The sequence below is a fragment of the Mustela putorius genome, unplaced genomic scaffold (assembly GCF_011764305.1).
Source record: "Mustela putorius furo isolate JIRA1106 unplaced genomic scaffold, ASM1176430v1.1 tig00003863_pilon_pilon_pilon, whole genome shotgun sequence".
NCBI classification, from domain to species: Eukaryota; Metazoa; Chordata; class Mammalia; order Carnivora; family Mustelidae; genus Mustela; species Mustela putorius.
In genome coordinates, this window is record NW_025422015.1 from 21,950,350 (window position 1) to 21,977,127 (window position 26,778).

The following is a 26,778-nucleotide window of genomic DNA, read 5'->3' on the forward strand; positions in this document are numbered from 1 at the left end:
GTAGAGAAGTGAGTCAAACAAAGGGTTTACATTTTTCTGTAAAGACCTGATAATAGATATATTGGGCTTTGCAAATCCATATGGTCTGTTGAGGCCCAAAAGCATCCACAGGCACTATGTGAACAAATGAGCATGGCTGTCCTCCAATAAAAATTAATGGATGTTGAAATTTGAATTTCACATAATTTGTACCTGTCACAAAGTATTCTGTTCTTTTTCCCCCAACCATTTAAGAATGTAAAACAATTCTTACCATTTAATAGACCACACAGAAACAGAGTGGGCCACATTTTGACCACGGGCCACAGCTTGCGGACCCCTCAGCTAAGCGTACCCTAAATTATATACTACCACCAGCTTTGTTTTTCCTGCTCCCCTCCTTCTGAACCAGATCATTAGGATGAGAATTTCTAGATCACATTTGCATCTCAGCTAATGGTTCTTAAATGACAATATCCAATAAGACAAAAGTCAACACAACTATCCAGGCAACTGAGAAGGATTTGACTTGTATCAAGAGCATAAGCCCATGTCATGCAGTAACATTTACCAAATGAGCTAACTTTACTACTCATTATTTTTACTACAGTTTCCATCGGATCACTACAGTTTCCTGTGATCTGTTTTCCACAAAGCATGGCGTCAATATTGCTTTCAAATGTTCTGTTGTTTTTGGTCTGTGCAATGACCCTGCTGAAGAAGGTCAGAACCATTACAACATTGCTGTTCCCTCTGCAACAGTGACTTGCGAAAAATTTCCCATACCCAAATCCTGTCAGCTCAAATTCTACAAGAAAGCTTCACCATTATTGATTCTATATAGGTGAAAAAATAAAGCAAAAATGATTACTGTAAAGCAAGTTACAAACTTAGCAGCTGGAAATAATGAATGTTTGCTCAAATAGCCTTGGAGTTGTTCCGATATGCAGTGTTCCCAATATGGAAATTTCATATCAGGATGACCTCCTTCAGAACCTCCTTGGGCTACGTATCAAGTCTACTAAGTAGGACTCTGGTAGGAATGGAAGGGTAAGAGGAAGGTGAAGAAAAGGGAGCTCAATCAATCAATCAATCTACATTTGTGGTTAGCATCCCAAGTGGTTCTGATGTACCTAAGTTTGAGGTATGCCTTGCAATTTGATTCCTAAGTTTAATTAAAGATTAGAATAATCTTTTTCTTCTTTTTTTAGTCAATACTACCTACAAATAAATCTCGACCTCAGAGAAAGGTACGTGTATTATTGTTAGGAAGTCATATGGTTTAAGAAAATAAAATGAGATCCAATTGATTACACAATGAAAAGAATTTAAGTAGGGGAAAAACATACAAAATAAACAGAAATACAAAGTCAGTTTCTGTTTTTATTTCCCTCAAAGATGGGTAACGTAATTAAACCCTTACATGCCTAAAGGCACGGAGTATAAAATAAAATATAAACTAAGCTACTGGTAATGGAAGGACATGACACCTCCCTCTTGAGAATGTCCCAAATAGGCCACACCTGCTGACTATCCATGACTCAGACTACCATTTGGATCACTGGACTTTGAACCAGAGCTGCTGTAGAACAGCTCACAGAAAGCAAAATCTTCAACTGTTTCTTCTAGAACTTAACAATCTAAATTAAAGCTAAAAGAGTAATTCTGGAAGGGCACACAATGAACCAATAATAGTCGCTTCTTTAGAGATAAGCTAGAAATCAGGAAAGAGTTTTATTGTTTGTTGGCTGGTTGTTGTTTTTCTATTATATATGTATTTTTCCCTATTATATACATTTTAATATTGTTTTTTAAAGTTTATAATTTGTTCCTTAAAAAAACTTTTTAAAAAGGATGTACCAGCCAAAAAAATCTGAAAATATAAATGGAATAAACACATACCCCCAGTAACTATAAACTGTAAGGAGCAGAAAACTTAAATGGATGAGTAGGGTAACAGCTGACAGATGTAGCAAAAGCAATACTAGGATGGAAGTGTATAGCAATGAACACCTACGTTAAAAAAGAACTTTTAAATAAACAACCTTACTTTCTACCCCAAGGGACTAGGAAAAGAACATAAGGAACCCAAGGTCAGCAGAAGGAATGAACAATAAAGATTACAGCAGACATAAATAAAATAAAGAATAGAAAAATAATTTTAAAAATTTCAAAAACTAAACTTGGTTCTTTGAAAAGATAAAATTAATAAACCTTTAGCTAGACTACACCTTTCAAAAGAAAATAGCCTAAGATTAGAACACTTCGCTGCTGAATTCCATCAAACATTTAAAGAAGAATTAATTTCAATCATTCTTAAACTCTTCCAAAACATTAAAAAAAAATACCCAAACTCATTTTACGAGGACGGTGTTACCCTGATTCAAAGCCAGACAAAGACACCATAAGGAAAGGAAACTACAGGAAAATATGCTTGAGGAACATAGATGCAAAAATCTTAATGTGATATATCACATTAATATAATACAGCATAAAAATCACATGATCATATCTCAACAGATGCAGAAAAAACATTTGATAAAATTTGATACCCTTTCATGATAAAAACTCTCAACAAACTAGAAATAGAGGGATAATAAAGGCCATCTCTGGAAAGCCCACAGCTAACATCACACTCCACAATGAAAAACCAAGCTTTTCCAGTAAGATACTGGAGCCTTTCATATACCACAAACAATAACTAACTCAAAATGAGCTAAAGACTCAAATATAAGGCCTGAAACTGTTAAAGTCTTAGAACAAAAGGAGGAAAGATTCATGACATTGTTTTAGTAATGATTTCATGAATATGATACCAAGAGCACAAACAACAAAAGCAAAAATAGACTAACAGGACTATATCAAACTAAAAAGCTTTTGTGCAACAGGGGAAACCATCAACAGAAACAACATATGGAATGGAAGAAAATATTTACAAATTGTGTATCTGATAAGGAATTGATTCCTAAAATATATAATGAATACTTACAACTCTAGGAAAAAAAAAATAACCCACTTAAAAATGCACTAAGGATTTGAATAAACATTTCTCTGAAGAAGACCTATAAATGACCAATACATAAGGAAAACATGATCAGGGATGCCTAGGTGGCTCAGTTGGTTAAGCATCTGCTTTCATCTCAGGCCATGATCCTAGGTTCCTGGATGAGTCCCGCATTAGGCTCCTTGCACAGCAGGGAGCTTGCTTCTCCCTCTGCCTGCCGCTCACCCTGCTTGTGCACACTGTCTCTTTTTCTTTTGACAAATAAATAAAATATTTTTTAAAAAAGAGGTACAATGTCACTAAACATCATGAAAATGCAAATCAAAACCACAATGAGTTATCACTGCACACCTGTTAGGATGGCTATTATCAGAAACACAAAAGACGAATGTTGGCAAGGGCATGGAGAAGGTGCAATTTTTAACTTTTTATGTCACCATAGAGTACATCATCAGTTTTTGATGTAGTGTTCCATTATTCATTGTTTGTGTATAATACCCAGCGTTCCATGCAAACATGCCCTCCTTAATACCTATCATTGCCCTAACCCATCCTTCAACCCCCTCCCCTCTAAAACCCTCAGTCTCTTTCCCAGAGTTCATAGTCTGTCATAGTTCATGTCCCCCTCTGATTTGTCCCCTTCATTTTTCCCTTCATTCTCCAAATGTCTCCATGCCATTTCTCATGTTCCACAAATAGGTGAAACCATGTAAAAATTGACTTTCTCTGCTTAACTTATTTCACTTAGCATAATCTCCTCCAATCCCATGCATGATGATGCAAAAGCTGGGTATTCATCCTTTCTGATGGCTGAGTAATATATGGACCACATCTTCTTTATCCATTCCTTTGTTGAAGGGCACCTCTGATCTTTCCACACTTTGGCTATTGTGGGCATTGCTGCTATGAACACTGGGATGCATATGGCCCTTCTTTTCACTCCATCTGTATCTTTGGGATAAATACCCCAAAAATGCAATTGCTGGGTTATAGGGTAGCTCTATTTTTAATTTTTTGAGGCATAATCTGAAGGTCCTGAGTCAGTCTCATAATTTTTTGAGGAATCTCCACACTGTTTTCCGAAGTAGCCTCGCCAACTGGCATTCCCACCAACAGCATAGGAAGGTTCCCCTTTCTCCACATCCTCTCCAACATTCGTTGTTTCTTGCCTTGTCAATTTTTGCCTTTCTAACTGGTGTAAGGTAGTATCTCAATGTAGTTTTGATTTGAAATTCCCTGGTGGCTAGAGATGATGAACATTTTTTCATGTGTCCATTAGACATTTGCAGGTCTTCTTTGGAGAAGTGTCTGTTCATATCTTCTGCCCATTTTTTGACTTGTTATTTGTTTTTTGGGTGTTAAGTTCGAGAAGTTCTTTATAGAACTTGGATATAGGCCCCTTGTCTGTAGTGCCATTTGCAAATATCTTCACCCATTCTGTGGGTTGCCTGTTTGTTTTATTGACTGTTTCCTTTGCTGTGCAGAAGTTTTTTTATTTTGATGAAGTCCCAAAAGTTCACTTTTGCCTTTGTTTCCTTTGCCTTTGGAGATGCGTTTTGAAAGAAGTTGCTGTGGCCAATGTCAAAGAGGCTATTGCCTACGTTCTCTAGGATTTTGATGGATTCTTGTCTCACATTGAGGTCTTTCATCCATTTAGAGTTTATCTTTGTGTATGATGTAAGCAAATGGTTAAGTTCAACCTCTGTATGCTGATGATGAGACTACAAAATAATATAGCCACTGTAGAAAACAGTATGAAGGTTTCTCAAATCATTAAAAATACAACTACACTATGATCCAGCAATCCTACTTCCAGATGTTTATCCAAAAGAACTGAGATCAAGATCTTGAAGAGCTATTAATACTCTCATGTTCAACATAACAGCATTCACAATAGCCAAGATGTAGAAACAATCCAAATATCCATCGACAGATAACTGCATTTTTAAGTGTAATATATAATAATGCATTTCAGCCTTAAAAAAAGGGAAGGAAATTCTACAAGATACAACCATATAGATGAACCTTGAGGATATTAAAAAAAGACAAATATACATGATTCCACTTACATGAGACATCTAAAAGATTCAAACTCATAGAAGCAAAGAATAGAAGGGTGGTTGCTAGGGTCTGTGGGGAGGAGAAAGTGGTGAGTTGCTTATCAATAGGTATAAAATTTCATTTACATGAGATGAATAAATTCTAGAGATCTGCTATAAAACACTGGGCCTATAGATAACAATATTGCATTCTATATTTAAAAGTCTATTAAGTGGCTAGGTCCCATGTTAAGTGTTTTTACCAAAATAAATTTAAAAAGAAGAGGAGGAGGGGTCATACAGATAATGGCATCTGGAGAATTTGTTCTGTCATTCATGAAGTTTAAACTTGGTAACTTGGTAACTCTAATCTTTAAAACTCAGCAAATGTTGCCTGCTAAATACACCTGTTCTACTAGTCTTAGTCTATCCCCAGTTTCTCACCCAACTTTCAGGAAACCTGACTTAAGCCAAATCACCTCTCTCCTACTTGACAGTTTCCTGTTCTTGGGCCTCATTCCTTTTTTTTCCTGCTCCCACCCACACAAACAAGACAATGACCTTACCTGCTCACTGGAGTTGAGTCTGAGTCCTTTTAACCATCACAAATCTGACTCATGGTGCTGTGTGGTATTAGCTCATGTCAGTTTCCATGACCACTGTCACTGTCACCCAACCCAGGGGGCTTGATGGTTACTGGAGATGGAGTACTAGAAGGTTCAAAGTGGTGCCTGTTGTCACATACCTCACCTCAAGCCTACCATTGGCAGGAGGTACTAATCCTAAATCTTATCACATCTACTCTCAATGAGGCCTCCTGAAAGCTAACAGCCCACTTTGCCTTGGTAGGCCCAGTTAGTGATGTCTACACATTGAAAGGATCAAAATCTTGTCTGCGTGACTTAAAAAATACATATTAAACCTTAAAAGGGAACACTCTCTATGGCCCAATATTTCACTGGTGTCACTTCCAACTCCGAGTGGGATGAGCAAATCAAGTAATTCTACTTCAAAAGGGTTTCGGCTAAATTCTCTTTGGATACAGAATTTGATATCCAGCTCATCAATGAAAATGCAGATAAGGAAATAAAAAGTGTGGGAAATATTAATTAACTTTCTGGGCCAAAGGAACTCAGCGTTTCAATGGCAAGCACTGAATTTGGAACCAGTTCTGTCAGAATCCCAAACTCTCCATGTTTTTGCTAAGGCTCTATCTCAGAGAGTGGAGAAAAGCTGAATCAACAAAGCACCTTGTGTTAGAGGGGGAAGCAGTCCAAAATGGGGTTTCAGAGCTGGAATAAACAGTAGAAATCGTTAGCACTAACCCTCTCATTTTACAAGTGAGGATACTGAGACCCAGACAAGGGAATGGACTTACTCAGGCTCAAATAGTTATTTTTAATAATTTGTAGAAAAACAAAAAGAGACACCAGTAAAATTGTGATAAACTTTGAGATTCTTGGAAGCAAAAGAGGGCCTGGCAGAAGGGGGACAAAAGAAAGAATGGGTAGGGAAGCCTATAGACCCAGGAGTCAGCCCTCTGGCCCTAACTGATTCTTCTTAGCTCTGTGTCCTTAGGTACTTGATTTCTCTTTATTAATAACCTTATAACATCATATGAGGACCAACTTTCCTGAATAGAAGTGTAACATCCTGCTTAAGATGACAATAAGACCAATAATCATAATAGTACCTTAAAGACATTCAGTGTGTACTACATTTATGTTCTCACAGTAGTCCCAACAGGTAGGAAGTGGCCATTTTACAACTCAAGAGAATGGGCACCAGTAGGTGAGATAAGCTTGCCCATGCTCTCACAGCTAATAAGCAGTGGAGCCAGTTTCCAGGCAGTTTACTTCTGAAATCAGACATAAATACTGGACCTTTTGCCTTCTGGAACACTGGTACGTGCTGGCTCTGTTCTGCACTCAGGCTCCTTCAGGATCCTGTCCTTGCTGGTCACGTTGCTAAGACCCAGGACCCAAGTCTGACAAACACCGCTTGCGAGACAGTGTATGTGAACAGATTTCCATAGGATGGAACTTACATTCAAATACAAAACAAATCACAATAAACAAAAAGGTGAATGGGTTACAAAAAAAGGAGGAGCCTAGAAGTATGAAAATTGTTACTGTGAGTGGTAAATTCCTCAGGATCTTCAGAGGAGCTGGGAGAAGCCAAGTGACTAATAAGGAAGGTCAAGGAAGGAAGGTACCTATCTACAAATTGGCTAACTATTGTCCTTACCCTTGTGTGCCTATGGTTGTGGAAGACTTACTCAGTTTATTGATATTAGGTATGAGGGTGTGCCATGTCTGCAAATATTCAGCTCTAAATCCATCCATGGAAAACAAAATAACTGGTGGTAGTTCAAATCTGAAAATGGAAAACAAAATATTAGTCTATTATTTTGATTGTAAAAAAAAAATAAAGACACTTTGCTGTACTACTTACAATTCTCTAAATTAGAAAATGCTTAGAAAGTACGGTAAGAAAACAATCCTGGGTTATTTTTTTTTTTCTTTTTAAAAATTGTTATCTCTTGGGGCACCCACATGGCTCAGTTGGTTAAGTGGCTGCCTTCAGTTGAGATCCGCCAGAGTCCCAGGATTAAGCCCCACATGGGGATCCCCTGCTCAACGGAAAAGTTTGCTTCTCCCTCTGACCCCCACTCTCATTTCGTGCTCTCACACTCTCTCTCAAATAAATCTTTAAAAACAATTTAGAAATAAAAATTGTTATCTCCCTTAAGCATCAGTTCTTCCAGTGTGTAAGGAACCTCTAATTAGCTGCTAGTAATGACAGCAGGTCAGTAATCCCTTAGCTTCAGTCTTTAGCATCTATTGAACCCTAAGCAGTTACTTGAACTCTCATTAATGCTGTCCTGACCCACTCAACTAATACTTAGGAATCACTACCACAGAACATTAGTATCATTGCGTTACCTCAAATACATTTGGTATTTTACAGTGATAAGTATACATGGAGCTTATTAATTGCAATTTTTCAACAGAGGTCAATATCATGCGAGCAGAACATTAATAAAACATGCCCAGAGATGGGGCTGTTAACCTCAGACCTTACACGGACTTGAGTTTGCTAAGAGTCAAGAGTTATGACTACTGAATTCAAGGCTCAAATTCAAAATCTGTTGAGGTTCTAATTCTATTGTATTTCAGATATAAGTATGATATGAAATTTAGGAACTCTACAGCTTATGAGGTTATTATTTTAAAGTGCTACGCTTTTGATTCTCTATCTAATATCCCACTAGATTAGTATTAACATCAAAAGCATTACAATCTTTTTTTTAATATCCATATTTAAGCTAAAGTGATGGAAGGTTAGCTCTTAGGATATAGCCAGAGGTTGTCTTTTCTTCATTTAATTTTTTTTCACTTTTAAAATTTTACTTGTATATAATTTATATACAGACACACCCACACACACATTTCACAGATGTATAGTTTGATAAATGTTTCCTAATTTCCTAACTGAACTCCACTGTGAACTTTATCACCCAAATCAAGAAACAGAATACCAGCACCCTAGAATCCTCTCCTCGGGCTCCTTCCCACTTAACAGCTTCTGTAAACCACACCCCCACCAAGGGTGAGCAGAACCTTGACCTCAAACAAATAGACTTATATTTACATGCCAGGATACAGGATGTGTCCTGTACATGCATGGATGCCAGCATGACTGGCTTTTTTTTACTGAACATTATGTTTGAGATTAATTCATACTGTTACGTGGAGCTGTAGATCATTCATTCTCATGCCTGTCTTGTATTCCAGTGAATGAATAAACCACAACTTAGTCATCCTACTGTTGCTGGACATTTAGGTAATTTCCACTTTGGAGCTATTAGGAATAGAAGCTATAAACACCAACATTTGTTTTAAATTCCAAATACACTGCATGCAACTGATAATGTGAGGCTCATATTTCACTTTAGATGTGAATTTTAAATTTTTATACAGGGGGGATTGGGTGGTTGGGTGATGGACATTGGTGAGAGTGCTGGGTGTTACGGACCTGTCCCCCTGAAACAAATAAAACATTATATTTTAAGTTAATTTAAAATTGTTTAAATTAAAAACAAATTTGTAAACAAAAACACACTTTTCCAAGAAACTTGATTGGAATTGTCCTTAAAAATTCTGACAAATATCCAATATTATTATGGAGAAAATTCTGAATGCTAATATAAACTATTTCTTTAAAGATTTATTTATTTTAGAGAAAGATTGAAAGAGTGTGTGAATAGAGGGAGGGGCAGAGGGAAAGAGAGAGAGAGAGAAACTCAGACTTCCTGCTGAGCATAGAGCCTGATGTGGGGCTCACCCACTACCCATGAGATTGTGACCTGAACTGAAATCAAGAGTCTGACACTCAACTGACTGAGCTACCTGGAAGCCCCTAATACAAACTATTAATAAGAAAAATAATTTCTATGTTTTTCAAGGTGCTGAGTAAAGCTATAAAAATATCACCCTGGCCATCTAATTCCACATTGTAAGAGAAACTGAGGAGAGTCTGGAGGACAGGTCTATATGGTTTCCCAGAATACACATTTACTGTAGAGTAATTCATTTAACAAATATTTGAGTCAGACATTATACTAGGTATAGAAAATAAAGGCATGAAGGGATTACAGCCCTAACCTAGGGGATGAAATTGAGAAGTAAACAGGAGTGGTTAAGGGTTAGATTTGATTACACAACGCTACTCAACTACATAGGGGATTTCAGATTTGATCTTTGTAAGGTTAAGAACAGACACATGAACTTGGCCCTAAAGAACGAATAGAAATAGTATGAAAAGAGAATGGGACCAATGTGTTAATCAGAAAAAAAAGTACGCTGTGCAAAAGCCCCTGTGAGAGATATGGTACACACACACACAGTAACATTTATGAGTCTCAAAATCACTGGATTAAGAAAAACAACACAAGGGAACATATGGAATGATTCCATTTATATGAAATTCTAGAACAGGAATCTATGGTGACAGATATTAGTACATGACGCATCTTTCTGGGTGATGAAAATATTCCTTATCTTGAAAATATTCCTTATCTTGGAAAATATTCCTTTATCTCTGGGTTATATGGGTTTCTGGATTTCCAAATCTTATTATACTGTAAACATAAATGTGACCCTTTCAATATATACAGATTATATCTCAAAACAAAATGGAAAATTAAGATTGTTTTAACTACAATATATAGAAAACTCATCAAGCAGTTCAAGCAGTGCAGGGGCGCCTGGGTGGGTCAGTGGGTTGGTTAAGCCTGTCTTTGGCTCAGGTCATGATCTCAGGGTCCTGGGATTGAGTCCCACATCAGGCTCTCTGCTCAGTGGGGAACCTGCTTTCCTCCTCTCTCTCTGCCTGCCTCTCTGCCTACTTGTGATCTCTCTCCCTCTGTGACACAGCTGAGAGCCCGACGTGGGGCTCGATCCAAGGACCCTGGAATCATGACCTGAGCTGAAGGCAGAGGCTTAACCCACTGAGCTACCCAGGCGCCCCAATAAATAAAGTCTTTAAAAAAGAAGAATTTCAAATAGTGCATTACAATTTGCATTGGAAATACTTATTTTTCATAAATTCATTAGCATAGGGCTGTTAAAACTTTTATATTCATAAATATGCCATCAAAATAACCTTGCAGCTTAAAAACAAGGTCAGACATCTAAGGGATCAAGATGCTGACTTCTCACATGAAATCTTCTTAACTTGGCTTATGATTATGATAATGATTTTTACAGCTACTAATACTATTTTTATAGAGGAAGCTCAGAGAATTGACTAGAGCAAAGATACTCAAATATCCATTTTATTTTAATTTTTTTGCTCTTCCACCCAGAAGCCACTGAACAGGGCAGCTAGATCTGGGGATTGGGAAACCAAAGTCACATGGTACAAAAACAGACAGTATCCACACACATTCTTTAAATAAAATAATACTATCTAAAAATGACTCCGCCAATACTTTCTGTCACCAGATATTCCATTTTTCTTTATCTCACCATCTTCCTTCCCCTCCTTGGGCCAAAAGAATGAAGTTGGTAAAGGGCAGAAGGGGCAACTGGACAGGAAATCCACCCTGACTGAGAGATGATGTGGGGCGTCTTTCCAGAACTGGGAAAAGTCCAGCAGCAGCCATTATAAATATGTGGAGGAGATGTGTGGGAGGGTTGCCTCATGCGTTCCTTACTCATGTACAAGTGATAAAGTCCTTATCCACTTTCCCTTGTGAGGCCTTCAATGGACAAACTTCCCTTTTCCTCAGTGAATATCAATTCAAAGTTCCAGGATGTCAATAGGAAAGATTCTGCATGGAGAATTCAGATCTAAATCCTAATCCTGACCAGAGGACCTTAAGAATGTTAGTATTTAATATTTCACCTATTTTTGTCATTTTTATAAGACATGAATGTAAAAAATTAATTAAAATTGCTTTTGTAAACAATGATGTGAACAAAAGTCCAAGTTTGAAGCCACCAGGAGTCCTACTAGTTGGTTAGGTGTATTGGCTTTTTTGGTTTTGTTTGGTTTTTTAAAGACTTTATTTATTTATGTGTGAGAGAGAGACAGAGGATGAGAGGGGAGAAAGTCAGAGAGAGAAGCAGACTCCCTGCTGAGCAGGGAGCCCAACATGGGACTCGATCCTGGGACTCTAGGATCCCGACCCGAGTTGAAGGCAGTGCTAACCAACTGAGTCACCCAGGTGCCCAAGTGTATTGTTTTAAAATATAAATAAAGTGGAGGAAATGCAGCTGCTTCTCAGCTACATTCCATGTTAAAGGAAGATTAAAAACCCCCATATTCTCACCCTTCTGGGCACTGAGACTGTTGGGCTGTGCCACACTTTTCTTTCACCCATGAGGTTTCTCCTGAAAAACAAAATTGAAATCTTTAGACAGGTGCACCACAGAAAAGAGAAGAGAAACAAATGTGCAATGAACTTGATCTTTCCAAACTACTTCAATCTTGTTATTCCAATGACTAAATTCTTCTAGAATGTGTTAAGTGCCATTTCACATGTTGAAAAGATCAGTGTGTCCAGAGATTTGCACAGATTGAATACCAAGAATCCCATCTTTACCAAGAAAAACAAAGGGGATTCTTTTAGCTGGAAAGAGACAATTAGAAAAAAATGATGTTAATAAATATAGATATACCATCTAAAGAATAGAGAAAAGAAATCATGGCAGGGTTGGGGGGCACAGAAGCAGTCAATGAGAGTAACTGATTTAAACTGGGAAAAATTGAACCAAGAAATTTTTAAGATCTTAACTAAAAAATTTTTACTTCAATGTTTCTGATTATAGAACATTCCAGCTAACCAATGAAGTAGAAATGATCTAGTATAATAAATATCATCACTTGTATCCCTTGATAGATACAGGCAATTATCATCAATGGCTAACGTCCCAGAAAAAGCAACAAGCAGACAAGATGTGTCATACAGAAGTAATAACACCATCTATGGTGTATACTTGCAAAATAAACAAACACATTTCCTTTAAAAAAAAAAAGATTTTATTTATTATTTATTTGACAGAAAGAGATCACAAGTAGGCAGAGAGGCAGGCAGAGAGAGAGGAAGGGAAGCAGACTCCCTGTTGAGCTGAGAGCCCGATGCCGGGCTCAATCCCAGGACCCTGGAATCATGACCTGAGCCAAAGCCAGAGGCTTTAAACCACTGAGCCACCTAGGCACCCCTAAATAGATACACTTCTATTAAATTTCAGCAATGGTATGCAATGAATCCACTGGGAGAATTTACCATATGACTCAAGGATCAGTCTTGATATAAAAAGTTGAAAGAGTTATATATTTGAGGTAGAAAGTGGGAAAACAGAGTGGTCAGAGGCAGTGTGGTCAGTGACCTTATAGAATTAAGCAAACAAGAAAGTGCCCTCATGAATTTAGCAGAATTTTTAATGATGCACTATTAAATGTCAAACAATAATTACTTGGAAAAGAAGTTACCATTTCAGGCATCTATTTTTCCTTTTTGATAGCTCTTTTTAGTTGCTTTTCAAATATATTTTGTAATAAAAATTGACTCATCCATTAGTGTAAAATCTATTTTCTACTAAAATGTTATAGTTAATGTTTCTTCTATAACATTTTCTTCCTATTTGAGAAAAATCAGAATTCAACCTGATCTCATTCTTTTGGTCTAGAAATATTAAAAGTATAAGTTACTTACTTTTATTGGTTGTGGCATTATGAAAAAGGGGTTGTTAACTTGAAGCAATTTTGTTGCTGTGTGTTTATGTGCACTTTTTATAAATTTCATTACATGTTCCGAGGGTAATTTAAAAATATATATATCTGCAGTATGTCACTTACAGCTGGAACCAGGAGTTGAATAATCTGTATCCTGATCTTGGCTCTGCATTAACTCTCCAAAGGTCCCTAATCAGTCATTTCATCACTCAGGATACAGTCATCAGAACAGTAACATTGGTTTAACGGACTGCTAGATGGGCCAGATAACCTCTTTCATCAACTCTGCCATCTGTTATCTCAAACCACAGATATTTCTAGCAGCGTTATTATTAGACTGGAGAAGACCCTGCTTTACCAATGAATATGGAATTTTTATCTTTCTCTTCTTTTCTATAGTATCTATGCTATGAGCTCCCTCTCTGTATAGTGAACAAGCCACATTTTTTGCCATCGTAAACATGTTGTCTCCGACTTGATTCAATTTATGTAGCCTGGGTCAGCCAGCTCTGGGGTCAATGAACACACAGGGGTGAACAGGTCAACCTCCTCTGCTTACCTTGGCAGACACTCTTGTAGTCAGCACAGCAGTCTTTCCTCTGCAGACAGTCATCCGAACAAGAGCAGAGGCTGGACTCTAATCTGGTCTCCCCACAACGGAATCTATTGCATGTCCATATTCGAGCTGGAAAAGCACACAATTCAGTTCCCAGCATTTAACTTAAATACTTCAGTATCCAACAGCAAACATAAATTCCATGCATCTATCCCTGGACTGTTGTAAGGTCAAATTCTTGGCTTCTCTGCATGAATAAATGAAAATAGGTAATACAAACAAGGGGGCAATGCATCCCTTGTCTTCATTTGGCATGAGCGGCATAGAGAAAGGCGGTTTTATAAGCTACAGCCCTGGTCTGGCTGGCAGGTACATCTCTGAGTTTGGAGAGACTCTGAACACTGGCTCTATTCCCACCCAAAAGTAGGAGCTCCCGGTGGAGATGACCCACTAGGGATGGGTGCCACCCAAGAGCAGTTTTGTTTAAGGACAGGCAGCAAGGAAGAGGCAGTGCAACAGAAGTAACAGGAAGAGGGTGAGGTCTGTAAGAAAGTAGGCAGGTCAGGGCACCTCCCAGCTGAGGGTGAGAGAGGGCAAGATGAGTCTCCACCAGGCCTTTGCTGCTCTCGCAGGCTATGTGCTCAGTATGAGATCAGTGTAAATAAACATCAGTGCTAAAAACAGCAAGAGGCTGTCCCATGGCTGTTTCCTAGCACCGTCTGCTGGGAATCAGTGTCTAAAATCAACATCAGGGCGCCTGGGTGGCTCAGTGGGTTAAGCCACTGCCTTCGGCTCAGGTCATGATCTCAGGGTCCTGGGATCGAGTCCCGCATTGGGCTCTCTGCTCAGCGGGGAGCCTGCTTCCTCCTCTCTCTCTCTGCCTGCCTCTTTGCCTACTTGTGATCTCTCTGTCAAATAAATAAGTAAAATCTTAAAAAATAAATAAATAAACAAATAAAATCAACATCAGTCCTGGGTTTAGACAAATGCATCAGACCGGTGACTGCTGTGTGCTTTTGTCTTGTACAGAGTTCTTCGTTGTCCATTATGTATCATTTACTTAGAAAGGATTTGGGGAGATTAAGTAAAGGGAATCTTTTTTAGACTAAGTCATAATAAGGGATCTTATTTATACTAAGTTATCCCTTCCCCCTTGCCCTTTCCAGAAAATATAATGTAAAAAGCTCTACTATTCTCATCTTTATTCTATGAACCACTAGCCAACTCCCTACACACATGCCTTCACTGATTTCTTAAAAAATTAAACATTGAGAACTCTCTCTTCTACCCAGAGAACAGCGTTTCTCAAGTCGTGTTCTGTGGAGTACTGGCATCAGAATCACCAAGGATCACCAGCTTTCCAAGTAAGCCTTACGCACCCTGAAACCTGAGAACCACTGCCCATGAAACTATTAAGATGATTAGCTTGAGCCATAGTGAAACTGTACTGAGACGTGTACTTCCGGCAACACATATGGAATTTTGTCTCCTGGAGACCATGAGTCCTCAACCTCGGTCAAATCAAGTGTGAACTCTGTTTAGCACTGCAGAAGGGGAAACGATAATCCTGTACACAAGTTATGGGCTGAATAGTGTCCTCTCAAAACGCTGGAGTGCTAGCCCGCACTGCCATGGATGTGACTTTGCCTAGGAAAAGATCTTTGTTGGGGCGCCTGAGTGGTTCAGTGGGTTATGCGTCTGCCTATGGCTCAGGTCATGATCTCAGGGTCCTGGGATCAAGCCCCATATCGGACTGCCTGCTCAACAGGGAACCTGCTTCTCCCTTTTCCTCTGCTGCTCCCCCTGCTTGTGCTCTACATGTCAAATATATAAATATAATGTTTAAAAATAAAAAAGATCTTTGTAGATACTCAAGTTCATATGAGGTCATTATAATGGTCCCTATCCAGTGCAACTGGTATTCTTATAAAAAGGGGAAATTTGGACATGTGCGTGCACACACACACACACACACACACAGGGGAGACTGTGAAGACACAACAGAACTCTGTGAAGACAAAGGCAAAGTTTGGGGTTATGCTGCCAAAAGTCAATGACTGCCAATGACTTATAACCCACCAGAAGTTAAAAGAAGGGCAAGGAATGGCTCTCCCTCATAGCCCTTAGGAAGAACCAACCCTGATGCAACTTGCATCTCGGATTTCTAATCTCTAGAACTGAGAAAAAGAATTTCTGTTGTTTAAGCCCCCCCAAATTCTGTGTTAGAGCAACCCTAGGAAATCAATACACAAGATGTGTGGGAAACACTTAGACATGCATTAACGACAGCACAACCAACATGCTAGAGTGAACTTATCCTCAGAATCCATACTTGATTCCACACAGGTGTCTTCAAAATCCCAGCAGCAGTCGCCTCTGTGTTTGCATTCCGTATCACACCGGCAGTTCTCCAGTCCTCTGAATGAAGAATCGAAGCATTTCTTCCTGCAACTGCCTGTAGGAGCTGAGGAAATAAGGAAACCAGTGCTTAGAAGTGATCTGAGGGGCACCTGGGTGGCTCAGTCAGTTGACCACCCCACTCTTGATTGTGGCTTAGGTCATGATCTCAGGGTTGTAAGATCAAACTCATGTCAGGCTCTGTGCTCAGAAGGGAGTCTGCTTGAGATTCTCTCCCTTGTCCTCTTCCCCTCCTTCCATGCTCTCTATCAAATAAATAAAATCTTAAAAAAAATACAAAGAAAAAAAAAGTTATCTGATATCTCGGAGCTAGATGGTAGAAGCACACAGAAGATATACCTAGTGCAAACTAGGTCAGACAAATAGACATTTTTTAATTGTGATGTATGATTCATCAGTGCAAAGTGATAAATAGTAGGTGATTTTTCCACAGGACTCTAGAGATTACCCAGACTCAGCACACCAGGCACCATTAGGTGAAGGTAGGAGAGATAGGCAGAGGCTTAATAAAGTGAAACTGACTTAAAGTATGGAGATGGAGCAGCAATGATCCACCCTACCTCTCACTTGATAGAAGGCTTATAATCTGGAAGAATTTAGGAAAAGTAGCTTTCACCACAGAGGCAGACATAGAGAATAGCTAGGATGAGAAAAGATGAACACGTCATACTCACAAATGTGAACAAATGGTTATCAGACATTTGCGGATAGCAAAACACAATCCAACGTGAAAACAAAGACCAAAACAAAAAAGAAAACGACTGAAAAGGAAACAATTTAAGGAACAGAAGCACAGCTAATAGTGAGATCTTCAGAAAAGACAATATTGTATCCATGAAATGAGAAAATTGTAATTTCAAAAAGAGAACTAATGTTCAGGGTACTCTTCGAAATAAAAACATGAAAGCAGTAATGAAAAATTCAACAGAGGGGTGTGGTAGGCAGAATGATGGTTTCAGAGAAGATTTCACACCCTAATCCCCAAGACTGAATATGCTACATTGTTTCACATGGCAAAGAGTTATTGCAGATACAATCAAGGCTGCTACATAGCTGACCTTTAAAAGGAAGGTAGTACCTAAAAGTGAAAACAGAGAAAATAAAAATGGTATTATTAAAGAAATCATACTATAAAATTTCCCAGAACTGAAGAGTATAATACATCAACATTTCCCAGGCCAAAACTCACACAAAGAGGTCAGAACAATAGGTATAAAGAGATCTTGAAGGTTCCCAGAGAGAGATCATGAGCAATCTACCAAAGATCACAAGTCAGAATTGCATCACATTTCTTGAAAGCAACACTGAAAACCAAAAGATGGGAAAGCAATGTCTTCATATTTCTAGAGGAAATTTATGTTCATCTCAGAATTCAGTATCTAGCCAAACTATCAAGTGTTAGGTTAGGATGATGAAAATGTCTTTAGATAGATAAGAACTCAAGTTGTATCTTTTATCAAAGATATAGTATCCTATTTTAAGAAACTATTAAAAGATGTTCTTCAGCAAAATGGAGGAAGTAGAACAAAGAGATCCAAAAAATAATGAGATCCAACACAATGGAGGGTCTAAGGAAACACCAAACAAACCGAGAGAGCAACCAACACAGATTGGAGCAGCAGGGCAGAGAAATAAAAGTTAAAGTAAAAGATATCACTCTGTAACTACGTTCACATTGCCAAAAATGAGATAGCCAGATAATGCCAAGGGCTGCTGGAGATCCATGGTAAAGACAGAGAATAAGCAGCTATTCCAGAAAGCAAACTGAGGCTACTCACCCAAGTTAAAATACAGACCCTAAGACCTAGGAGTCTATTCCTGGGTAGATGATAGATGATGCAGCAATCTCACACAGGTCCATAAGGGAAGCTGCAGGATGGATGTGATGTGATAGAACTAAAATCAACCTGGGTATCTAGCACTGGGCGGGGGGGGGGGGGGGGGTGTTGCTGAACATAGGTCAAATAGTATATTGCTATACATGCTAAAAAGTACTATGTAGTTGGGATGCCTGGGTGGCTCAGCTGGTTAAGCGTCAGCTTTTGGCTGGAGTCACAATCCCAGAGTGTAGGATTGAGTCCCAATCAGGGTCCTTGCTTGGCAGGAAGCCTGCTTCTCCCTCTGCCAGCTGCTCCCCCACTTGTGCTCGCTCTCTGACAAATAAATAAATAAAATCTTTTTTTTTTTTTAAGCTCTACTCAAGTAGTAGACAGATGCCAAAGAATAGAAGAATGCATAACAATTTAGATGGATCTTAAGAAACATTCAATGAAGAGGTAACCAAAAAAAGTTTATATACCATTTGTACATAAGACCTTTACATTTTTATATTCACTGTCCTACTTTGAAACATTTTCTGCACATGGCTTCCAGGACACAGCAATCACCTGGCTTTCCTCCCACATCCCTAACCAATTATTTTTAGAATTCATCCACACTGCACCCCCAACCACATCCTCCCTATTTTTAAGGTTAGTGTGTTCCCCAGTCACATTGCTTTAATTCCACATATGATGCTGATAACTGCCATACTGCATGTCCATATAGGACCTCCATTCAAAGTCAACCTCCTATGTCCAACTACCTTCTGGCTTTCACTTGGACACCTAGTAGGTATTTCAAACTTAACATGTCCAAGTTCCTGATTATTGTCCCCATCTCAATTTTGGGAATTCTGTATTTCCAGATGGTCATACCAAAAATCTTGAAGTCATTCTTGACTTCTCTTTTTCTCCATATCCATTCTGTGGATAACATCTGTCTACCACATCCAAAGATATCCAGGATCCAAATACTTCTCACAGTTACAATGTCACCACCCTAGTTCGAGACATAGAGCTTGTGTGGGTTATTGCAATAATTCCCTAACTGGCATCTCCACATCTCCTGATTTCACTCTGCCATTTACTCCTAACACAGCAGCCTAAGTGCTTGTGTGAAAAAGCAAACCACCGCATGTCACTTCTCCGCTCAAAACTCCAATCACTTCCCATCACTCTCAGAATGAAAGCCTACGACCAGAATGGACCCGACCACGTCACTGGCTTGGCTTCTCTTCCGTCCTTTGGTTGATCTCATTTTATGACTACCCTCCTTCTTGTCCTCTTAGTTCCAACTCACCGACCTTGTTATTCTTTAAATGAACTTGCCAGGTGAGACCCTGCCTTAGGCCTTTGCCCTTGTTCTTTCCTCCTGCCTGGAATGTTCTTCCCACAAATATCTCTCGATCTTCCTCACTTTAGCTCTTTACAAAAGTCATTTCACATACATCCCCCATCCCACCCTAACTCCATATTTCATAATCTTTTCAGTTTTACTTATCCCTTAGCACTTTCCTTATCATATTATATATGTATTTGGATTATATGTATTTTTAGTGTCCGTCTTCCTGCAGGACTGTAAACTCTCAGATGGATGTGTCCATTTTCTTCGCCACTGCATGCCCAGTAATTAAATTGTACCTAGCATACAGTCAGTGCCCAATTGTTGAAGAATAAGTAAAAAGGATGTGCACATAAATGAATAAATTTGTAAGAACACATAAAAACTCAAACCAGAAAAATAGCTTAAAAACTCACACTAGAAAAAACACACTACGCTTACGAAAAGTGGGTTAATTGGAGTGGAGAATGGTGAAAATGGTGCCGGTTGGGGATTAGGAATCAGTCATGGAAGAATGAGGGATGTCTATTTCAAGGAAGCTGGCAAAGGAGGGGCTAGAGGTAAGTCCCAAGGCCCTGGGTGGGAAGGGGCGATGCCACATGAGGGCTGGTAACCTGAGATAAAAGGACAAGAATAGGGAGCAGTGACACTGGGAAGCCAGCCAGTAGGTGTACTAAAGTAAAGAAGGGAGAGAAAGAGCCAAAATAATCAGAGATTTTATTCAGAGATTACTATATTCCTCTTCCAATTAATTTACATGATTTAGGAGTAAGACAACCAAGAAGTGATACATTCCTATGCACACGAACATCAGAATAATATAGCAAAGTGGCCCACCTACATGTGTCAGGTCTAGGACTGGTACTGTAGTTCCGAAACCCTACAGCCAAATGACCCCAAAAAAGACAATAATTTTCCAGGTAAGGCCCACCTTTCCAGTTCCACCGTGTTCCCATGTTATGTATGCCACAGGTACTGAGTGTTAATTCTTAAGTGAAAACATAACTGGAAAAGTGTCTATTAATCTCACCAAGAGTCTCCCTAAACAAAGAAGCAATAAGACCTTCCCCAAGAAAGTCAAACCAGAACTTAATCAACCAAATTAAAAAGGAGAGTAAATTACCCAACATTTGACCTCATACCTCCCCTTTGTAAAAGTACCAAATGATACATTACAAGATTTAGAAAATGCTTTTCATACAGTCCCTTATAAATGGTTTATGTACTGTTCATATTGATCAGATATGGCAAAAGAGATTATGATTTGATAGGTTGGGACCGCTCTCTCATATTTTTTTCTTTGCTTTTTTTTTTTTTTTTTAGATTCGTTTTTATGACAGAAGGAGGGTGGAAGGGATAGCACAGAGAGAGAAGCAGACTTCCCGCTGAGCAGACGCCTGGCTGGATCCTAGGATCCTGAGATCACGATCTGAGCCAGAGACAGAGGCTTAACCCACTGAGCCACCCAGGCATCCTTTTCTCTGCTTCTTATGAGGAAAAATAAATAAATGTGAAGCTTTTACTCTGTACTACATTTAAGACTGTGGCACTGCCTAACCAAGGAATAGTGATTTCAGGGAGCGTGCAGTACTAACAGGGCAGGAGGTCCTGGGAGGGAAGCAACCAAAACTTTCGAGACCAAGTTTATCGGCGGAGAAGAACGAGTAGAGTAGGGGCTGGGACGGGAGTCTTTGACCCAGTTATCAGAGTCCTCTACCAAGGTGAGGACAAATAAGAGGAACAGACAGGAATGATAGGAATCTCAAAGGAGCAGGGGTGAGGGCAAAAGGGTAAAGGCCAGCAATGAGCGTGGAGAAGGCTCACCGCGATGTGGGCTCCTAGGAAGGGCAATGTGGGAAAAGGAGAGGCCTAGAAAGAGAGTGCTCCCCTTAGAAGAGCAGAAAGGGGAGCTTTCGGTTTCAAGGGGGTAAAGGTGAGGAGAAAGGAGATATAAGGAACTGTGTGGGGAAAACACTGAGAGTATACCTTGCTCTTCTTGTCGCCTGAGTCCAAGCCCCAGCCCCAATCCTAGTGACACAATCACCAACAAAGCAAGAAGAACCTATTATGAAAAAAAGGAAAAGTGACCTTTACAATTAAAAAAAAAATGTAAAAAGGTACAAAGATACCCTCCTCCCTCTCTCAGTCAATATTAAGGACACCGAGCGCACCAGCTCCAACAATGATAGGGGCATGTACTTTTTTCTTTTTTTTCCTCCAAAGATTTTTTTTTTTTTTTAGATTTTATTTATTTGATAGAGATCACAAGTAGGCAGAGGCAGGCAGAGAGAGAGAGAGAGAGGAAGGGAAGCAGGCTCCCTGCTGAGCAGAGAGCCCTAAGCGGAAGCAGGGCTCAATTCCAAGACCCTGGGATCATGGCCTGAGCTGAAGGCAGAGGCTTTAACCCACTGAACCACCCAGTCACCCCCCTTTTTTTCTTTTTAATGTCTGAAAATAAGAATGCTTTGGGGAGAATTTTAAAATGTTATTGTTACAGAACTTCAAATTCAAATACATTCGTTAGCTTAACCAATGGTTAGCTAATGGTCCTGGTTAGCTTAATCCCAAACAGAGTTAAAGCATGAATGAAACCATGGGAGCTATTTACCTTTGCCCATTTCTCATTCTTAACTAGATACCAATTTGGAGATCATTTATCTAAAAGCATTCCTCAACTGTGAAATTTTTAACTACCTCACTCCTCAGGAGCAGAGGTTCCCACCTCTCCCTTCCCTGCCCAGCTATGTCCTACTGAGGTATGAAAATACCTAACCCATGTAAAAATCTAGTTTCAAATAATTAACTGACAAATGATCTGCTTTGATCTATAGCTCAGACCAATGAGGTGAAAGTTCTGTGAGAAAAGACTGTATGTGTCATTTATTATCTCTACTGCTGACCAGGCTCTTCAGTGCAATTTATGCGATACCTGGAATTAAACTGTCATGTAGTTAACGAGAATTCTCCCCACTGACCTTTCTCCCCACCCAGTAAGTATGCCCAATGATAAGTATGCTGGATAACAGAACTTGCATAATATACAGCCATAAACTATGAATGGAACAGACACAAATTACTTAGGAAGGTATCTTAAAACACCAATAACCTTCATTCTGACTTAAAAAAAAAAAAACCTCACAGCATCAAAATTGCTTAGATAGCAAAGATCTACGTAAACATTGATTGTGTTTGTTTTTATTTTGAAAATCAACTGGGAAATTAACCTAGGTTAACTTTTACCATAGAATTGGTTTCAACAATTGAGAAAATACTTTAAAATGCTGTAAAGACCATTTTTTAATGAAACCTGAAAGTGAACCCAAGTTTCAGTGACCTTCCAGCAGGTATGGATTCAGTGGAGAGAATGGAGGGGGAAAAGTGAACATAAACGGTTATTAAGTAGCATGACTAGTACTTAGCCCCTCATTATGATGCTCAAAACCCACAGGTAACCAAGACTGGGAACACAAAGTGGCAAAATGGGGTAATAGTCCTACCATAAACGTCATGCATAGATTTACCATAGTCCTGTGGTAAACCTCATAGATTCACATATTGGTATATTTTGGTTTTATATCCTATCTTTGGTCCTTTTGCCATTCAAATTTGATGGGAAAATAAGCAGCATCTAGCTGTCCATAGGATCCTCTCAAACTTTCTCCTGTTATATCTTCGTGTCTGTTTCATAATTATACTTTTTCCATACATTTTTTACTTCTTCCCTGCATTATTCTGTAAGTTCCTCAAGAAAAAGGTTCATTTTTAATCTCATATAATCATTACCTTTAAATATGTAGTAATTCTTAATAAGCTTCTCTTTTTTTTCTTTAAGAATTTTATTTATTTGTCGGGGTCGGGGGAAGATGCACATGCAGCAGAGGGAAGAGCAGGCTCCCTGCTGAGCAGCGAGCCCAATGTGGGACTCGATCCCAGCACCCTGGGATCATTACCTGAGCCGAAGGCAGACATTTAACTACCTGAGCTACCCAGGCATCCCTGGAATACGCTTCTTGATATTGAGATGCATATGTATCTTAAACTATCGACAGGGTAGAGAGGGGAGAAGCTCTGGACTCCAAAAACCACTAAGAATCCAATTATTTAGCTTTAGATGGCTGAATAAAGAGTGTTAAAAATGCAGTAGGTCCAGGTCAAGTTTTTTAAATGAAGCTTGTGTTAAAATTTGGAAACAGGGTACTTTTTTTTTTTTTTTTTTTTTTTTTTTTTTTTTTTTTTTTTTTTTTTTTATTGATTTAAACTCCTTTTATTTTATTTTATTTTATTTTTTTTTTTTTTTTAATTTTTTTATTTTTATAAACATATATTTTTATCCCCAGGGGTACAGGTCTGTGAATCACCAGGTTTACACACTTCACAGCACTCACCAAATCACATACCCTCCCCAATGTCCATAATCCCACCCCCTTCTCCCAAACCCCCTCCCCCCGGCAACCCTCAGTTTGTTTTGTGAGATTAAGAGTCACTTATGGTTTGTCTCCCTCCCAATCCCATCTTGTTTCTGACCCAGCAATTGCACTATTGGGTATTTACCCTAAAGATACAAATGTAGTGATCCAAAGGGACACATGCACCCGAATGTTTATAGCAGCAATGTCCACAATAGCCAAACTATGGAAAGAACCTAGATGTCCATCAACAGATGAATGGATCAAGAAGATGTGGTATATATACACAATGGAATACTATGCAGCCATCAGGGTACTTTTTTTTAAAGATTTTATTTATTTGTTTGACAGACAGATCACAAGTAGGCAGAGAGGCAGGCAGAGAGAGAGAGAGAGAGAGAGAAAGAGGAGGAAGCAGGCTCCCTGCTGAGCAGAGAGCCCAATGTGGGGCTTGATCCCAGGATCCTAAGATTATGACCCGAGCCGAAGGCAGAGGTTTTAACCCACTGAGCCACCCAGGTGCCCAATAGGGTACTTTTGAAACTATGATTTTATTTATTTATAAAGATTTTATTTATTTATTTGAGAAAGAGACAATGAGAGCGAGCATGAGAAAGGAGAAGATCAGAGAGAGAAGCAGACTACCTGTGGAGCTGGGAGCTCAATGGAGGACTCGATCCCCAGACTCCAGGATCATGAGCTGAGCCAAAGGCAGTCGCTTAACCAACTGAGCCACCCAGGTACCCTGAAACTATGATTTTAAAATGATGAGCCTCTATTATATATAGTAGTAAACCATTAGAAGGATACAAGGAAAATGAATGATGTACAAAGTTTTGCTTCCAAGGGGTTTATAATTTCTTAAATTTGGAAGAAGGCATAAATATAATAAATGGTATTGAAGTGAACACTCCAAAGTTCCCAGAAGGATAATGAATAAATAGAGTATCTTGACAGTTTACTTCGTTCTAGTTACTGGGCCCAATGCTTACATACCTTGTTTCATTTGCTTCTAGAAACAATGCTTGAGGGACAGAATGATGGTGACATTAACTAACATAAGGAACTAAGGAGAAAACTGCAACCTGGTAAGTGTAGAAAATTAATCAGTTGGCTTTTGCCTTGTGATACTGGACAATAAGTCAGCAAGAAAGGGTTTGAAATTGTGTGACTCAAACTCAGTGAGAAGTCAGACCTCTTGGCTTGCTTGAAATTCTTGGTTGAAAATGTCACTTTTTAAAAAAAATCACGAAAAGATGAGGGGCATCTGGGTGTCTCAGTGGTTTAAAGCCTCTGCCTTTGGCTCAGGTCATGATTCCAGGGTCCTGGGATCGAGTCCCACATCAGGCTCTCTGCTCAGCGGAGCCTGCTTCCCCCTTTTCTCTCTCTCCCTGCTCATGATCTCTGTCTGTCAAATAAGTAAATAAAATCTTAAAAAAAAAAATCATGAGAAGATGAAATCGCCTACAGAGAAGATCTTTAGACAAGGTTCAGTGGAACACTGAACACTGCAATGTGCAAAGAGAAGAGAAATCAGCTAAGAATGCAGATAAAGAGAAATGTCATAAAAGTAGAGCCTATCAATGCCATCAGAAAAGCAAGAGGAGAGAATAATTTGAGATGAGATGAGAAAATTATAATAATAATCACCATCATCATCATCATCACCATCATCCTATGCCATGTAATTATTGCTGTGGAGATGCAGCAGGACAAGGACAGAGGAAGGACTGACTATCAGGACAGTAATAACAAGCAGAAGAGAAATGGTTGGGTGGTGAGAAAACCAAGGCAGTGGATGGACTACTCAGAGTAACTCTCTACTCTTAAAGATATTCATGCAGTATAAAAGGGTGCCTTAGGGGGCTGATGATAATCATACTAAAATCAATGCTGCAAAGTGTTTCACCACAGATCCCCACTTTTTAGATTGATCAAATATTAATTTGTTGTTACTCATATTTCTTTTTTTTTTTTTAAAGATTTTATTTATTTGTCAGAGACAGAGGGAGAGAGAGTGAGCGAGCACAGGCAGACAGAGAGGCAGGCAGAGGCAGAGGGAGAAGCAGGCTCTCTGCCGAGCAAGGAGCCTGATGTGGGACTCGATTCCAGGACCCTGGGATCATGACCTGAGCCGAAGGCAGCTGCTTAACCAACTGAGCCACCCAGGCGTCCCCCATTACTCATATTTCTTAAGCAAAACATGATTAAAAATATTAACTGGCATCACAGTTGTCAGAAGGGATAAAGCTATGTACAATCACTTAAAAACTTTACACTTAAATAGCAACACGAATATAAATGGGGATTTATACACTTAACATTGTCATAAAGCGACAAAGACTAGGGGTATCTGGGTGGCTCAGGGGGTTAAGCCTCTGCCTTTGGTTTAGGTCATGATCTCAGGGTCCTGGGATCTAGCCCCACCTCAGGCTCCCCAGGGAGCCTGCTCCCCACTCTCTCTCTGCCTGCCCTTCTGCCTACTTATGACATTCTCTCCCTATGTCAAAAAAAAAAAAAAAAGACTACAAAGACTATCATTAAAAATTATACTTACAATACAAATTATTTTGTATTTCTTAACACTGCTCCTCTCAACAGGCTCTTCCGTTGGTAAAGCCAGCATAGACTCCATGAGCCGTAGAAACCTGTTTTGCTAGAAGACAGCTGTACTCCTTCCTCTCTCTAGCCCAGCAAAGAGAAACTGAAGGAGTTACATGGCTGTGACTAACTTTTAAGTGTTTGGGAAGATTATAGCTCTTCAGTGATTGGACGATCAAAAGAGAGGGAAATATTTAAATAATAATAGCATCAAGAGATGAAAGTCCTTTTCCAGGACACTGTAGACAAACATTAAATACTAATCAAAACACAGGTAACAAGAATAATAAAATAGTCAAATTTTAATATGATCTGGCTATTTATTTTCTTCTAAAATAACCCAAAACAAAAAGCTTCTTTAGGGAAATT

General features: G+C 39.1%; 1 protein-coding gene across 1 annotated transcript in view; it reads right to left on the reverse strand.

The window, feature by feature from the left end:
* The window catches only part of ENPP3 (ectonucleotide pyrophosphatase/phosphodiesterase 3), a 76,395-nt gene extending 49,888 nt beyond the window's left edge, over positions 1-26,507 (reverse strand). Inside the window, exons 1-6 of the mRNA XM_004740206.3 lie at positions 26,366-26,507; positions 21,389-21,464; positions 16,155-16,286; positions 13,826-13,951; positions 11,861-11,921; positions 7,301-7,398 (exon numbers count right to left, since the gene is read on the reverse strand). Coding sequence (XP_004740263.1) covers positions 7,301-7,398; positions 11,861-11,921; positions 13,826-13,951; positions 16,155-16,286; positions 21,389-21,464; positions 26,366-26,443 — 571 coding nt within the window. The 5' untranslated portion in view covers positions 26,444-26,507. The remainder of the gene's footprint in view (positions 1-7,300; positions 7,399-11,860; positions 11,922-13,825; positions 13,952-16,154; positions 16,287-21,388; positions 21,465-26,365) is intronic.
* Between the last annotated feature and the right edge of the window lie 271 nt (positions 26,508-26,778).